This window comes from Jaculus jaculus, chromosome X (genome assembly GCF_020740685.1).
Source record: "Jaculus jaculus isolate mJacJac1 chromosome X, mJacJac1.mat.Y.cur, whole genome shotgun sequence".
In the NCBI taxonomy this organism is placed as follows: Eukaryota; Metazoa; Chordata; class Mammalia; order Rodentia; family Dipodidae; genus Jaculus; species Jaculus jaculus.
In genome coordinates, this window is record NC_059125.1 from 114,343,192 (window position 1) to 114,359,992 (window position 16,801).

Below are 16,801 nucleotides of genomic sequence, written 5' to 3' on the forward strand. Positions count from 1 at the left end.
AGATGCAGAAATGGCATTCAACAAAATCTAACATCCTTTCATGGTAAAAGTATCACAGAAACTGGGACTAGAAGGACATATCTCAACATAATAAAAGCTATTTATGACAAACCTACAGCCAACATGATACTAAATGATGAAAAACTCGAAGGCTTTCCACTAAATTCAGGAATAAAGCAAGGGTGTCCACTGTCCCCACTTTTATTTAATATAGTACTGGAAGTCTGAGCTATAGCAATAAGGCAAGAGACACTCATAAAAGGGATACATATTGGAAAGGAAGAGATCAAATTATCACTATTTGCAGATGATATGATCCTATACATAAAAGACCCTAGAAACTCTACCACCAAACTATTAGAGCTGATAAACACTTTTAGCAACATAGCAGGATGCAAAATAAACACACAGAAATCAGTAGCTTTCCTACATACTGACAACAAATGTACAGAGACTGAAATCAGGGAATCTCTCCCATTCACAATTACCTCAAAAAATAAATAAATAAATAAAGTGCCTTGGAATAAACTTAACTAAGGAAGTGAAGGAGCTCTAAAATAAGAACTTTAAAACACTCAAGTGAGAAATTGCAAAAGACACAAGGAAATGGAAAGATATCCCATGTTCTTGGATTGGAAGAATCAATACTGTGAAAATGTCAATCTTACCAAAAGCAATTTAAACGTTTAATGCAATCCCCATTAAAATTCCAATGGCATTCTTCACAGGAATAGAAAAAAAAATCCTAAATTTCATTTCAAAGCACAAAAAAACTCAAATAACTGGGTGCGGTGGCACACGTCTTTAATTCTAGCACTCGGGAGGCAGATGTAGAAGGATTGCTGTGAGTTCGAGGCCACCCTGAGACTCCATATTGAATTCCAGGTCAGCCTGGGCTACAGTGAGACCCTACCTCGAAACCCCTCACCCCAAAAAAAAACCTCAAATAGCCAAAATGATTTTCAGCAATAAAAATGAGGCTGGTGATATCACCATACCTGATTTTAAGCTATATTACAAAACCATAGTAACAAAAACAGCATGGTATTGGCACAAAAACAGACATGTAGATCAATTGAACAGAATAGAGGACCCAGATGTTAATCCAGGCAGCTACAGCCATTTGATTGTGACAAAAATGCCAAAAATATTCGATGGAGAAAAGACAGCTTCGTCAATACGTGGTGCTGGATGTAGAAAGAAGAAAACAGATCCTTGTCTTTCTTCATGCACAAGAATCAAATTCAAATGGATCAGGGACCTTAATATCAGACCTGAAACTCTGAAATTGCTAGGGAAAAAGGTAAGGGAAACCCTTCAACATATTGGCATAGGTAATGACTTTCTGAATATAACCCCAATTGCTCAGAAAATAAAACCACTAATAAACTACTGGTATCTCATGAAATTACAAAGTTTTTATATAGCAAAGGACACTGTGAATAGAGCAGAGACAACCTACAGAATGGGAGAAAATGTTTTCCATTTAGACATCTGACAAAAGATTAATATCCAGAATATACAAAGAACACAAAAATCAGAACAATAAGAAATCAAACAACCCAATCAATAAATGGGCTATGAAACTAAATAGAGAGTTCTCAAAAGAAGAAATGCAGAAGGCATATAAACATCTTTAAAAATGTTCTATATCCCTAGTCATCAGGGAAACACAGATTAAAACTACATTGAGATTCCATGTCACTCCTGTCAGATTAGCTACCATCATGAAAACAAATGACCATAAATGCTGGCGAGGATGTGAAAAAAGAGGAAAACTTCTATACTGTTGGTGGGAATGCAATGTGGTCCAGCCATTGCAGATATCAGTGAGGAGGTCCCTGAGACAGCTAAAAATAGATCTACCATATGACCCAGCTATACCACCTCTAGGCATATATCCTAAGGACTCATCTCACCACCTTAGAGATATTTGCTCAACCATGTTTATTGCCACTCTATTCACAATATCTAGGAAATGGAACCAGCCTAGATGTCCCTCAGCTGATGAGTGGATAACGAAGATGTAGCACATTTACACAGTGGAGTTCTACTCAGCAGTAAAGAAAAGTGAAATTATGACATTTGCTGGAAAATGGATGGATTTGGAAAGGGTTATACTAAATGAGGTAACCCAGGCCCAGAAAGTCAAACATCACATGTTCTTCTATCATAGGTGGATCCTAGCTACAAATGATTGCACTTCTGTGTAAGTAGGAAGAAAATTCATTAGCAGAGGCCAGTAAGGTAGAAAGGAGATATAAAGGGAATAGAAAGGGAGGGAGAGGGACTTAATAGGATGGTATATACATACATACATACATACGTAGAAGAACAGATTAATGGGGTGAAAAGGCCTAATTGATGTCAGCGGAAGAGATTGAGTAAAGGAAAGGTGGAGGGAGGGCTAATCAAAATCTAAGAGGATATAAAAAAGTCATACGGAAACCTACTTTTTTGGATGATGGAACACTCAGAGCCATAGATTATTACTAGAAAATGTTCATTGCCAGGGATGGGATACCCTTCAGTGAGTTGTTGGCCAGGGAGGTCCCTGATGCCCCAAAACGTTATAGGCCATCACCGAGACCCTTGCTTTTCCACCAGGAATAGATGGTAAGACTCTATTGCTGAAGACTCCACATACTTGGCCTTCACGGTCACTGAGAAATCCTGCTGGAGCTGAGCTGAAAACCTCCTCCATGTAGACCAGCTGACAGACAGCTAGAAAAAAGCCACACTGCATGCAGTTCAACGGGAGATAGAGAAATCACCAGTGAAGATACTCAACAGTGGACACTGAAAGCCTTATATTTGGCCAGCCAGGCCACATGAGCCAACTGGTGCAATTGTGGCATGTCTGTTATGGGGGAATCCAACTGCCCTTTAATTTGACTGGAGGCCTGCTCCATGGGAGGGAATACATCTCTGATACTGAAAACCTACAACAGGAGTAGTCACGAGCCCTAGGGTTGTAACGTCTACTTCTATCTGGCTAAATGTATATTCTATGCTCACCAAACTGCACAGTAAGTACTTCTCTTAATGTTCATACCAATATATTAATGCTACTCTCACTTTTGGTTAGAGAACCTTTTGTCTTCAGATGGCAGTGACCTTGTGATGACTCAGAAGGCACCAGGGTGCTGAGTAGAACTGACAGAGGAGTACTTGGCACTGAAATATCTCTATCACACCTTCCAAGGCTCAGAATCCATGCGAAAGAGCTGTCGGAAAGAATGTAAAGACCAAAGGAAGGGCAGGACTCCTTACAATGTGCTCCTCCAGACACAAAATAGCCTGGATATTCATGACCTCACAGTACCTGACACTACCTACACAAGACCATCATAATAGGAGGAAAAGATTATGACATCAAAATAAAAGAGAGACTGATTGAGAGGAGGAGGGGATATGATGGAGAATGGAGTTTCGAAGGGGAAAGGGGGGGGAGGACATTACCATGGGATATTGCTTACAATCATGGAAGTTGTCAATAAAAATAAATAAATAAATAAATAAACTTTTTTTTTAATTAAAAAAAGAGGGTTGGCCGGGCGTGGTGGCTCACACCTTTAATCACAGCACTTGGGGAGTCAGAGGTAGTGGGACTGATGTGAGTTCAAGATCACCCTGAGACTACAGAGTGAATTCCAGGTCAGCCTGGGCTAGAGTGAGATAGTACCTCAAAAAAAAAAAAAAGGCTGGAGAGATTTCTTAGTGGTTAAGGCACTTGCCTGTAAAACCCAAAGACCCAGGTTCAATTCTCCAGGACCCACATAAGCCAGATGCACAATGTAATGCATGCTGAATGCCCTGGCATGCCCATTCTATCTGTCTCTCTCCCCATTCCTCAATCTCTCTCAAATAATTTTTTAAAGTAAAAAAGAATCTCATCTCCCCCAAAAATTCCATGCACGCTTGGCAATGTCACACTGAGGAAGGCACCTGGCAGCAAGAAAACTTCTGAATTGGAAAAAAAAATAGGGCTGGAGAAATGGCTTAGCAGTTAAGTCACTAGCCTGTGAAGCCCAAGAACCCAGGTTCAATTCTCCAGTACCCACATAAGCCAGATGCACAAAGTGAAACATGCATCTGGAGATCGTTTGCAGTGGCTGCAGGCCTTGGCATGCCCATTCTCTATCTGCCTCCCTCTTTAATATATAATATCAGACAAGGTAGATTTTAGTCCAACATTAGTCAAGAAAGATAAGGAAGGTCACTTTATATTGATTAAGGGCACACTCCAACAGGAGGACATTACAATCCTAAACATATATGCACCTAACATGGGGGCTCGCAAATTCGTCAAACAAACACTATTAGAACTAAGGTCACAGATAACACCAAACACAGTGGTGGGGGGTGACTTTAACACCCCACTCTCATCAATTGATAGGTCATCCTGGGAAAAAAATAAACAGAGAGGCATCTGGACTAAATGAGGTCATAGAAGGAATGGACCTAACAGATATATACAGGACATTTCATCCAAAGGCTGCAGAATATACATTCTTTTTAGCAGCACATGGAACATTCTCTAAAATAGACCATATACTAGGACACAAAGCAAATCTTAACAAATTCAGGAAAATTGAAATAATTCCTTGCATTCTATCTGACCACAATGGAATTAAACTAAAAATCAGTAGCAAGAAAGGCTATAGAGCATACACAAAATCATGGAAACTAAACAATACACTACTAAATGATGAATGGGTCAATGAAGAAATAAAGAAGGAAATCAAAAAATTTATAGAGTCAAACGATAATGAGAACACAACATAGCAAAATCTTTGGGACACAATGAAGGCAGTTCTAAGAGGTAAATTTATAGCCTTAAATGCCTATATTAAGAAATTAGAAAGGTCGCAAGTAAATGACCTAATGCTTCACCTTAAAGCCTTGGAAAAAGAAGAACAAGGCAAACCAAAAATCAGTAGACGGGAAGAAATAATAAAGATTAGGGCAGAAATTAATGAAATAGAAGCAAAAAACTAATAATAATACAAAGAATTAATGAAACAAAGAGTTGGTTCTTTGAAAGGATAAACAAGATTGATAAACCTTTAGCAAATCTGACCAAAAGAAAGAGAGGAGACACAAATTAATAAAATCAGAGATGAACAAGGTAACATCACAACAGATTCCAGAGAAATTCAAAAAATCATAGGGACATATTATAAAAGCATATACTCCAGAAAGTATGAAAATCTGAAAGAGATGGATGATTTCCTTGATTTATATGACCTACCTAAATTAAATTAAAATGAGATTAATCACTTAAATAGACCTATAACAAACATGGAGATCCGAACAGTTATCAACAATCATCCAACTAAAAAGAGCCCAGGCCCGGATGGATTCACTGCCGAATTTTACCAGACCTTTAAAGAAGAGCTAACACCATTGCTTCTTAAGCTTTTCCAGGAAATAGAAAAAGAAGGAATTCTACCAAACTCCTTCTATGAGGCCAGCATCACCCTGATACCAAAACCAGGCAAAGATAGAACAAAAAAAGAAAATTACAGACCAATCTCCCTCATGAACATAGATGCAAAAATTCTCAACAAAATATTGGTAAACAGAATACAAGAGTATATCAAAAAGATCATTCACCCTGACCAAGTAGGCTTTATCCCAGAGATGCAGGGATGGTTCAACATATGCAAATCTATAAATGTAATACATTACATAAACAGGTTGAAGGACAAAAATCACATGATCATCTCCTTAGATACAGAGAAAGCATTTGACAAAATCCAACATCCCTTCATGATAAAAGTCCTACAGAGACTGGGAATAGAAGGAACATATCTCAATATAATAAAGGCTATTTATGACAACACTACAGCCAACATATTACTAAATGGGGAAAAACTGGAAGCTTTTCCACTAAAATCAGGAACAAGACAAGGGTGTCCACTGTCCCCACTTTTATTTAATATAGTTTTGGAAGTCTTAGCCATAGCAATAAGGCAAGAGACACACATAAAAGGGATACAAATTGGAAAGGAAGAGATCAAGTTAACATTATTTGCAGATGACATGATTCTATACATAAAGGACCCTAAAGACTCTACTAGCAAACTGTTAGAGCTGATAAAAACCTACAGCCATGTAGCAGGATACAAAATAAATACACAAAAATCGGTCGCCTTCATATATGCTAACAAGAAACACACACAGGATGAAATCAGAGAATCACTCCCATTCACAATTGCATCAAAAAAATAAATAAATAAAGTACCTTGGAATAAACCTAACCAAAGAAGTAAAGAATCTCTACAATGAGAACTTTAAAACACTCATGCAAGAAATTGCAGAAGACACTAGAAAGTGGAGAAACATCCCTTGTTCCTGGATTGGAAGAATCAATATTGGGAAAATGGCAATCTTACCTAAAGCAATCTACACATTTAATGCAATCCCTATCAAAATTGCAAAGGCTTTCTTCATGGAAATAGAAAAAACAATCCAAAAATTCATTTGGAATCACAAAAAACCTCGAATATCTAAAATAATACTGAGCAACAAAAATAAGGCTGGTGGTATCACCATACCTGATTTTAACCTATACTACAGAGCCATAGTAACAAAAACAGCATGGTACTGGCACAAAAACAGACATGTAGATCAGTGGAACAGAATAGAGGACCCAGATGTAAACCCAAGTAGCTACAGCCACCTGATATTCGATAAAAATGCCAAAAATACTCATTGGAGAAGAGACAGCCTCTTCAGCAAATGGTGTTTTGAAAACTGGATATATATCTGCAGAAGGATGAAAATAGATTCTTCTCTCTCGCCATGCACAAGAATTAAGTCCAAATGGATTAAAGACCTTAACATCAGACCTGAAACTCTGAAACTGCTAGAGGAAAAAGTAGGGGAAACCCTTCAACATATTGGTCTTGGCAAAGACTTTCTGAATACAATCCCATTTGCTCAGGCAATAAAACCACAGATTAATCACTGGGACCTCATGAAATTACAAAGATTTTGCACTGCAAAGGACACAGTGAATAAAGCAAAGAGGCAACCTACAGAATGGGAAAAAATCTTTGCCAACTATATATCTGATAGAGGATTAATATCTAGGATATACAAAGAACTCAAAAAGTTAAATTATAGGGAATCAAACAAGCCAATCAAAAACTGGGCTATGGAGCTAAATAGAGCATTCTCAAAGGAAGAAATAAGAATGGCATATAAGCATCTAAAAAAATGTTCTACGTCACTAGTAATCAGGGAAATGCAGATTAAAACTACATTGAGGGGCTGGAGAGATGGCTTAGCGGTTAAGCGCTTGCCTGTGAAGCCTAAGGACCCCGGTTCGAGGCTCGGTTCCCCAGGTCCCACGTTAGCCAGATGCACAAGGGGGCGCACGCGTCTGGAGTTCGTTTGCAGAGGCTGGAAGCCCTGGCGTGCCCATTCTCTCTCTCTCCCTCTATCTGTCTTTCTCTCTGTGTCTGTCGCTCTCAAATAAATAAATAAAAAATTTAAAAAAAGAAAAAACTACATTGAGATTCCATATCACTCCTGTCAGATTGGCCACCATCATGAAAACAAATGATCATAAATGTTGGCGGGGATGTGGAAAAAGAGGAACCCTTCTACACTGCTGGTGGGAATGCAATCTGGTCCAGCCATTGTGGAAAAGTGTGGAGGTTCCTAAAACAGCTAAAGATTGATCTTCCATATGACCCAGCTATAGCACTCCTAGGCATATATCCAAAGGACTCATCTCATTTCCTTAGAAGTACGTGCTCTACCATGTTTATTGCTGCTCAATTTATAATAGCTGGGAAATGGAACCAGCCTAGATGTCCCTCAACTGATGAGTGGATAATGAAGATGTGGCACATTTATACAATGGAGTTCTACTCAGTGGTAAAGAAAAATGAAGTTATTAAATTTGCAGAAAAATGGATGGACCTGGAAAGGATTATACTAAGTGAGGTAACCCAGGCCCAGAAAGCCAAGCGCCACATGTTCTCTCTCATATGTGGATCCTAGCTACAGATGATTTGGCTTCTGCGTGAGAAGGAAAATACTTGGTAGCAGAGGCCAGTAAGTTAAAAAGGAGACATAAAGGGAAGAGAAAGGAAGGGAGGAGGGTACTTAATAGGTTGGTATTGTATATATGTAAGTACAATGATTGTAATGGGGAGGTAATATGATGGAGAATGGAATTTCAAATGGAAAAGTGTGGGGGTGGGGAGGGAGGGAATTACCATGGGATATTTTTTTATAATCATGGAAATGTTAATAAAAATTTAAAAATTAAAAAAAAGTTAAAAAAAATTTACAGAGCTGAGTTGAACTAGTCTCCATGTAATGGGGAATGGCACCACCAAGTACAGTTCCAGGGCAATACTTCCTAGAAGAACCTTTAGGGTCCAGTCCTGTTGGCAAGGGAAAAGTGCTTTAGGACACAGAACTGGTGCCTGAAGATTTCTTTACTATAGTCCCAAATTCCGATTGAAGCCCTTTTAAGTGATCCTACATCCTCTCTCTTTGGAATCATAAATCTATATTCTTTTTTTAAAGGTCTATTTATTTACATGTGTTTGTATATGAGGGACCAGGATCTTTTGCCACAGCATTAATCTATATTCTAAAACCTTCCATGGCCATGAAATTCACTTATGGCATGACACGAGATTCCATAAACATGAAAAATAACCATTCCCCTCAGTTGCTATGAGAAGAGCTAGGCTTCCACAGCTAGAATAAGTTCTCCCAAAGGAATGCCTGCCCGGTCTTTTAGCAAAGGTTCCTTTGTGGTAGAAACATTCAAAATCCTTGTTTAAACCTACAATAATTATAAACGTTTGAGGTGAGTTATGGTAATTAGCCTGATTTGATCATTTTACAATGTATCTATGCAATGTGGAGCCCAAAGTATGAGAATTTCCCCCTGAGAAATCCATGCTGGGGTGAGGATAAGCCATCAACAGGAGCACTGGTACCAGAGGATGTACTAATATCCCATGAGAAAAATAAATAAATAAATAAATAAAACATATCTCCCAGTTCCGATAACTTGGACTCACAGCTAATCTACATACCCATGTTTCCTACCTGTCGCTTAACCCTTTCTACAAATAAACACTGTTATGAGCAAGACAGAGAAAGAAATTCTGTCTAGTTCTGGCCAAAACCAAAACTAGTTCCCATCTTTCAGTTTCTTGATAGAGACATAAGCAATGAAAGCTGAGATTCTTGTAACACATGTGCTCAAATATCATGCTGTACCCAATGAATACGTACAGTTATGATGTGTCAATTTAAATGTACATGTGCTTAACTTAAAAGAAAAAGTACCATTAACAGTTTACCTTAGTAAACGTGGAAAATAGTATAAAAGCCTAATAGCCACTATGTATTTGGGATGTCATGTTCACATTAATTACTGACTGTCCCTTTCCTTATAATTATTATTGACATGGCCTTTTTCCCCCCTTTTTTGAGGTAGAGTCTCACTCTAGCCCAGACTGACCTGGAATTTACTATGTAGTCTCAGGGTGGCCTCCAATTTATGATAATCCTACCTGTGCCTCTCGAGGGCTGGGATTATAGCATGTACCACCACGCCTGGCTAACATGGCCTTTAAAAGAGAGAGAGAAATTAAATTAGAAGGGTTTGTTACAAAAAAAATAACTTAATCAAATTCTTATTGGATTCTGGCCAAGTCAGTCTTAGCAATTTTTGCCTCTATTGTCCTCTTCTTTAGCTTAACAGAGCCATTGGCAATGTCCCTCCGAAATTATGCAGTCCTAGTGAATGTGTGGTGTTGGCAGAAAATGAACCTATATTGAATCCTCGGTCTGCCTTGTAGTAGTCACGTGGCCTCGAGCGTCTCTGTGTCTTAGTTTCCTCTTCTGAAAAGTAATATCTAATCATATCATAATTACTACCTATAAACTGCTTGCCTGCCCCAGTGAGCATTTATTTCATCACTACATCCCCTAGCAAGACGAACCTGGCACTGCCATTGTACAGGTGAAGCAACTGTGGCACAAAGAAATCGAGCGCGTTTTCTAAGGTCACAAAGGTGCTGCGCCAAGGATTCTAAGGCACATTCCAGAGTTCAGGTTCTAATCACACCTATAGCCTCTGTAAATCTCCGCATTGCATAAACCTCCAGACTTCGTTGGGCAGAAAACACTAGAGGTTTGAAGGGAAGAGGAGGAGCTAGCCAGGGGGGGGCGGAGGGCTGCGTAGAATGAGAACCCTGGCAAACAAGACGCGAGGCAGAGGGATTTCCAAATGCCCAGGAAACGCGTCTTGCTGCCTTAGGCCTACCGAGAACAGTGGCCATTCTTAAATGAAAATGGCAACTCCAGCCTGGCCCATTACCGCGCAAAACACACCTCCCCTAGGTGAGGAGACCTCAGCCCTTCCCATCTACCCCCACCCCGGGAGGCCCGAGCGTGGGCCCAGCTTCCAGTCCCTCCCGCGGGTCCGCCCCACGCCAGGCGGGGCCTAGCCCGCCCCCTCTACCGGTGGCCCGCGAGCCCCTGGCGTGAGCCACGCGGAGTCCCGCGCGGGCCCGGGGCCGGGGCTCGATGGCTACTTGGAAACGGGACGGCCGGCTGACCGGCAGCCAGCGGCTGCTATGCGCGGGGCTGGCGGGGGCGCTGAGCCTCAGCCTCACCGCACCCCTGGAGCTCGCCACCGTGCTGGCCCAGGTCGGCGTCTTGCGAGGTCCCAGCAGGGGGCCTTGGGCCGCCGCACGACGAGTGTGGCTGGCCGAGGGGCCCCGGGCCCTATGGAAGGGGAACGCGGTGGCGTGCTTGCGCCTCTTCCCCTGCAGCGTCGTGCAGCTCGCCGCCTACCGAAAGTAAGAGCCGGGCCTGAGCCAGGGCGGGTGGGGCCGGGAGGTCTGACTGCTGCCACCCGCAGTGGGTGCGCAGCAGTGGGAACAGCCTCCTTCCGGATCACGTGAGGACCCCCGGATCCGTTGGCAAGGCCAGATGTATAGTCTCCAAAGTGCGGTCCGGATGTTTTCACCTTCTCTGGAGATTCCTGCCCAACGACGAGCCGCACGCAGTTTCACGGCATCTTGAGGCTTTCCGGGTTAGGCAGGAGGAGGAGGAGGAGGCAGAACGCTAAAGGAGGTCTGAGGAAAAGGAATGAAGAGACCTTCTAAGGACTAGAATCTTGACCTTTCTCGTTGTCCAGCATCAAGGACAATTTTTGCTTTGGCTAGCTTAGGAGAAAGCTCAACCTTGAAGCCTGGGTGACTGATGCCTCCCAAAGAAATCGCTCGGTAGGGAGCGATGGACCAGTCTGTTGCCTCAAAAAGAATTCTGCCACCCAACCCCAAACCCAGCCTAACTGGAACGGCACTAGAATCCAGTGGTCCCCTGAGCCTACTATTTTCCTCACCTCTTACTGCTCACTGGCCTCATTCTTTCTGCTTTCCCCACCTTCTTCCACATCAATAGCTAGCTACTCCTTAGGAAAAGATGTAAAGATGCAAATTCAGGATGATTCATGACGCTGCACATTTGCCCAGGGCTCAATGATGTTTACATTGGAGCCAGAAAGAAAACCTAAAAGAAAAGGGGGGTATGGCATCTCAGGGGGAGGAGGAGCTGTTCTCTATTGGGAAGACGGTCCCTATGTTCCTGATTTGGTGGGCATAGTGCCAGTTCTAAAGACTGGCCTTGGTTCTGAAGTAGACAAATATTTTACTGTCACGCCTGGGTAGATTTTTTTCTTTTTTTATTTCCAGGACTGAAACTAGAACCTAGGACCTGGAACATGCTAGGCAACTCTTATATCACTGAGCTATATTCCCAGCCCCAAGGACTCTTAACCACATAATTCAGCCTTGGTGACAGACAGTGTTTTTGCCTTGATACTATCACTTTGCAGGCCAGAGCTGGAAGACTACCCTAGCAGCTGACAAGCTGAATAGATCATCATTATCTCTGAGTGCTCAAGGCCAGCACTCATGTGACTTCCGCCTGGGAGGAGAACCACCTTCTCTTTCTCTCGGGAGGGAAGCCTGTTGCGTAGGATCACATGACATTTCTGTCAAAGTCTCTTCTTCCTCAGCTTCCCATACCTTCTGCAAGATCTGACCTGCAGTTTTGAGCTGTTTTTGTTTATACGTTTTTTATTATTATTAAGAACATACTTTGGGGCTGGGCGTGGTGGCACACACCTTTAATCTTAGCACTTGGGAGGCAGAGGTAGGAGGATCACTGTGAGTTCGAGGCCATTCTGAGACTACATAGTGAATTCCAGGTCAGCCTGGGTTAGAGCAGACCTTACCTCAAAGAAAAAAAAAAGAAGAAGAACATACTTTGTATGTATACATCATGTGTTGGTATAATCTTTTCCCTCCTTCCTGCCCACATTTTACTGGAGCCCTCCGCAGTAAGGTTGCTGATATTCCCCATGGGGTTGTGGGTTGTGAGCTTTTGAAATTTAACTTAATTGCAGAGAGAGAATGGGAATGCCAGGACCTCTTGCCACTCCAGATGCATGTAAACTCCAGATTCATGCAACACTTTGTGCATCTGGCTTTACATGGATACTGGGGCATTAAACCCGGGCCAATAGGCTTTGCAAGGAAGTGCCCTTAACTGCTGAGCCATCTCTCCAGACCTGGTTTTGAGGGTTTTTTTTAAGGTTGTTTTTTTAATATTTTATTTATTTATTAGAGAGAAAGGCAGGTAGAGAGAATAGGTGTGCTGGAGCCTCTAGCCACTACAAACAAACTCCAGATGCATGTGCCACCACGTGCCAGAGCCTCTAGCCACTACAAACAAACTCCAGATGCATGTGCCACCTTGTGTATCTGACTTACATGGATAATGTGGAATTGAACCTGGGTCCTTAGGCTTTGCAGGCTAAGACATCTCTCCAGCCCTAGTTTTGAGTTTTAATAGTTCAGTTTCTCCCTACCCTCCTTTCTTCTTCATTAAGTGACATGGAAATCTCCCTTTCAATAAGAGAATGTGTACCAGGAAGCAAGTGACAGAACTTTAAAGGCTGATTCAAATTTATGGCTTTTCTACTAACCAACTTGTATATTTATGTCATTCTATTTTTATAACTTTTGCCTACTGCCCATAGGACAGCAAGAATCATGTCTAGTTTACAGATGCAGAACTGAGCTCGCACTGGTACACCTCTTGCCAGTGACAGAGCTGAGCACTAGCGCCTGGCCGCCTGAGTCTCAGTCTCATCCTGTTTGTATTATTACATGATGCAGCTTTTCTGTCTGCATACATTTGACATTACATGAAGCACCCACTGTGTGCATGATGCAATGGACAATGCAGGAATAAAAGGGATATGGTCCCCCAGCCTCAGGAGCTTAAAGAGTAGTAGAGGAAGAAGACTAGGATGTCTTATTCCACAATCACAACTCACGATGTGGTATGCAACTTCCCTGGATCAAATGCTCTAGAAAGGTACATTTCAGGTGAGGGATGGGAAGGTGTAACGGTGTCACAGAGAAGAAAAGAGGTATGTTCAACCTTGAGAGAATGAATATAAATCTGCTAGGCAAAGATGAGGAATTGCAGGTAATACCAGTGAAGACACTGGGACAACAAGGCATGCAACAGGACCAGAAGTAAGGCTTGAAAAACAGGTTCGAGTTAGATCTTGAAAATCAGACTTGGCATGTGAAGGTGGCTGTGGGAAATTTCTTTGCAGGGCGGTGGACAGTATTGTGATGAAAGCAATTCAAGGAGAGTGATTGTCACATGGTTGCAGGGTAGGATGAGAGAGAAGAGAAAGACTGTGGGTGGTAGGCCCAGCTGGGAACCTGTTGCTCTAGTTCACAGGACAGCTGAACACATCTGATACAGGCTGATGACAGAGGTATGAGAAGAACAGTGAGTTACACGAACTAGGTTTACTAATAAATTTTTCCTGAAGGTTTTTTTTTTTCTAAAAACTGAAAGGAAGTATTTTGGTAAATGGCAAAGTATGTAGTTAGAAAGGTTGATTAGTTATAAAGCCATCCTTCCTACATAAAGATAATACTTGCAGTTCATCATTACGTGGATTCGATTCTACATTCTTGACCTGAATTTCGAAACCAGGTGGCTGGGAATAACAGTATACTTTCTGAAAGTGGGTTGGTACAAAACATCCAGTATATTCAGGGAATGGAGTGGTTAAATGGCTTGTCCACAAACACAGTGGCAGAGCTAGAACTTGATACTAGAGCTTCTGGTTCCCTTAGCCAAGGGTTCTTTCTACAATTACATATTTTAAATTTGTTTATTAGATTCACAATGAAGTAAGACTACTGGGTAGAGGCTGCAGTAGGAAGGCAGGGTCATGTCATATGCAAATAATAGCTGATACAATGAATGACTTTCAAATGCATCAAAATGAAGATCCTCCCCCAACTTTATTCTATACCTACTTGACTAAATAAACATGGGTTTAGGTCCCTGTAGGTCTAAATTGTTCAGAACCAAAACCATAACTGTATTGCATGACCAGACATGAGTTTGTGTTCAGTTGCATTGCCCACTAGCTTGTGTTAGACTGAAGGAATTATTCAGAGTTCTAATCACATATGTCCAAGGTGTGTGTAGCATCTGCACTGGCTGAAAGAAAGGAGTTACTACAGTTCACCAGCTCATCCAGTCTTTCTGGAACAAGTTACTGTGCCTGAATGTATGTGAAGAGATAGAAGGAAGAGCTAAACAGGAATAATACTTCTCCAACCAGTCAGACAAGAGCTTAAGATATAGGCACACTAAGATGCATCACTGGTGGCCTATCCGGGTTGCCCACCTTGATTCCGCTATTCTAAGGGCAGATTGGTAGTCCTTGTCCCTATATCAGATGGTAGGAGTCTGGAAAGAATGGGTTTCCTTCAGTTCTTTTTCATTTTCTACATTTGATAATAAGGCAAGTTGGTAAAGCAAACCAATCTAAGATAGGGTTCCTCTTTCTAGTTAAGTCATTCAGTAAACCAAGGGCCTATTTCCCTTTCATTGCTGCTGTCAGTTACTTCCTTGTCAAGACTGTTAAGCCTTCTTTTATTATCTATTTTGAGAGCTAGCACAGTGTCTGGTGCATTACCAATGGTTAACAATTTGATGATGAATTAACCTATGTCCTACAAGTGGTCAGATGAGATGGGGAATGAGAATGACAGTGAGGAAGAATGGTGCTACTTTTGGCATTTTATTTTTATTTTTATTTTTTTGGTTTTTCGAGGTAGGTCTCACTCTAGCCCAGGCTGACCTGGAATTCACTATGTAATCTCAGGGTGGCCTCGAACTCACAGCGATCCTCCTACCTCTGCCTCCCGAGTGCTGGGATTAAAGGTGTGCGCCACCACGCCCGGCTACTTTTGGCATTTTAGATTGCACCTATGTTCCATCTTGCTGCAGATAACCAGATGGACACTTCCACTATACATCTCTGCCCCTCCAACTTGACTGACCAGGGAAAAGAAGTACATAGGCACTAACACTGAAGCCAACAGTCAATTGGTAAATGCCAGCTTTAATAACCTTCCCCTTTTTTGATGTCAGGAATTGGGAGATAGAGCCCCACTACGTTGCACCTCTACCCCCTCACCTGCATCTCCCTCTCTCTTTCTCTCTTTCTCTCTCTCCCTCTCTCTTTTGACAAAGGGTATCACTATGTAGCCCTGGCTAGCCTGCAACGCATAGTATAGACCAGGCTAGCCTCAAACTTGAAGTGATCCTCCTTCCTCTGCCGAATTACTGACATGAGCCACCACATACATATAGTTCTTACCTATATCACTTTTAGTAGCTGCTTAACTTGCATCTCAGTTGACAGTTAATGCCAGTCAACAAAAAGGAATCCCCAAACTTTCCTATTACGTGAAGGAGATGTTTTTCATGAATGAGTGTTTACTTGGGAGCAGAGGCGCCAACCTAGAACACTTATGGGTGGTTTCAGCTGAATGCCTTCTGCCCATTTATTAGGCTCTGGCCTGCTGACAACTGAAGAAACAGGAAACCCATTCCTTCACTGGAAGTTTGAAAGCAGGCTAACTGGGATGCCTACATTTTTAAAAGACAAAACAGTTATTAGCCCAACTGTGAGCACTTACCTTTTATTGCACACCCTCTACATCCCTCTCCCTGGCACAATCTGTGGCAGAAAAAATAAATTAAGGTAAGTTCTCACTTTAGCTCAGGATGACCTGGATCTCACTCTGTAGTTCCAGGCTGGCCTCAAACTCATGATCCTCCTACCTCTGCCTCCCAAGTGCTGGGATTAAAGGTGTGTTCCACCATGCCAGGAAGAAAATATTATTTTTCTGGTTTCCAAGCCTGTTTGAATTTTTTTTAATTTTTATTTATTTATTTATTTGAGAGCGACAGACACAAAGAGAAAGACAGATAGAGGGAGAGAGAGAGAATGGGTGCGCCAGGGCTTCCAGCCTCTGCAAACGAACTCCAGACGCGTGCGCCCCCTTGTGTATCTGGCTAACGTGGGACCTGGGGAACCGAGCCTCGAACCGGGGTCCTTAGGCTTCACAGGCAAGCACTTAACCGCTAAGCCATCTCTCCAGCCCCTGTTTGAATTTTTATCCTCATCAGCATGAAGTCAAATCCCTTTGCTTCATGGCAAGGAAAGGTGTGCTATGTAGAAGTCCCTTTTGTAACAACTACTTCAGGGATAAGCAATCATGATTGGGTTGCCCTGCTTCCAAAAAGAACAGGCTTATGTTTTGTATTTGGCTTATTGTTGTTCTTTATCTGAGGTGCTGAGGATTGAACCCAGAGATTTGTGCATGCTAGGCAAGTGCTTTACCATTGTGCC

General features: G+C 41.9%; 1 protein-coding gene across 1 annotated transcript in view; it reads left to right on the plus strand.

The window, feature by feature from the left end:
• The first annotated feature begins 10,575 nt into the window (after positions 1–10,575).
• Slc25a43 (solute carrier family 25 member 43) overlaps positions 10,576–16,801 on the plus strand; it is a 56,683-nt gene continuing 50,457 nt past the window's right edge. Inside the window, exon 1 of the mRNA XM_004672611.2 lies at positions 10,576–10,850. Coding sequence (XP_004672668.1) covers positions 10,576–10,850 — 275 coding nt within the window. The remainder of the gene's footprint in view (positions 10,851–16,801) is intronic.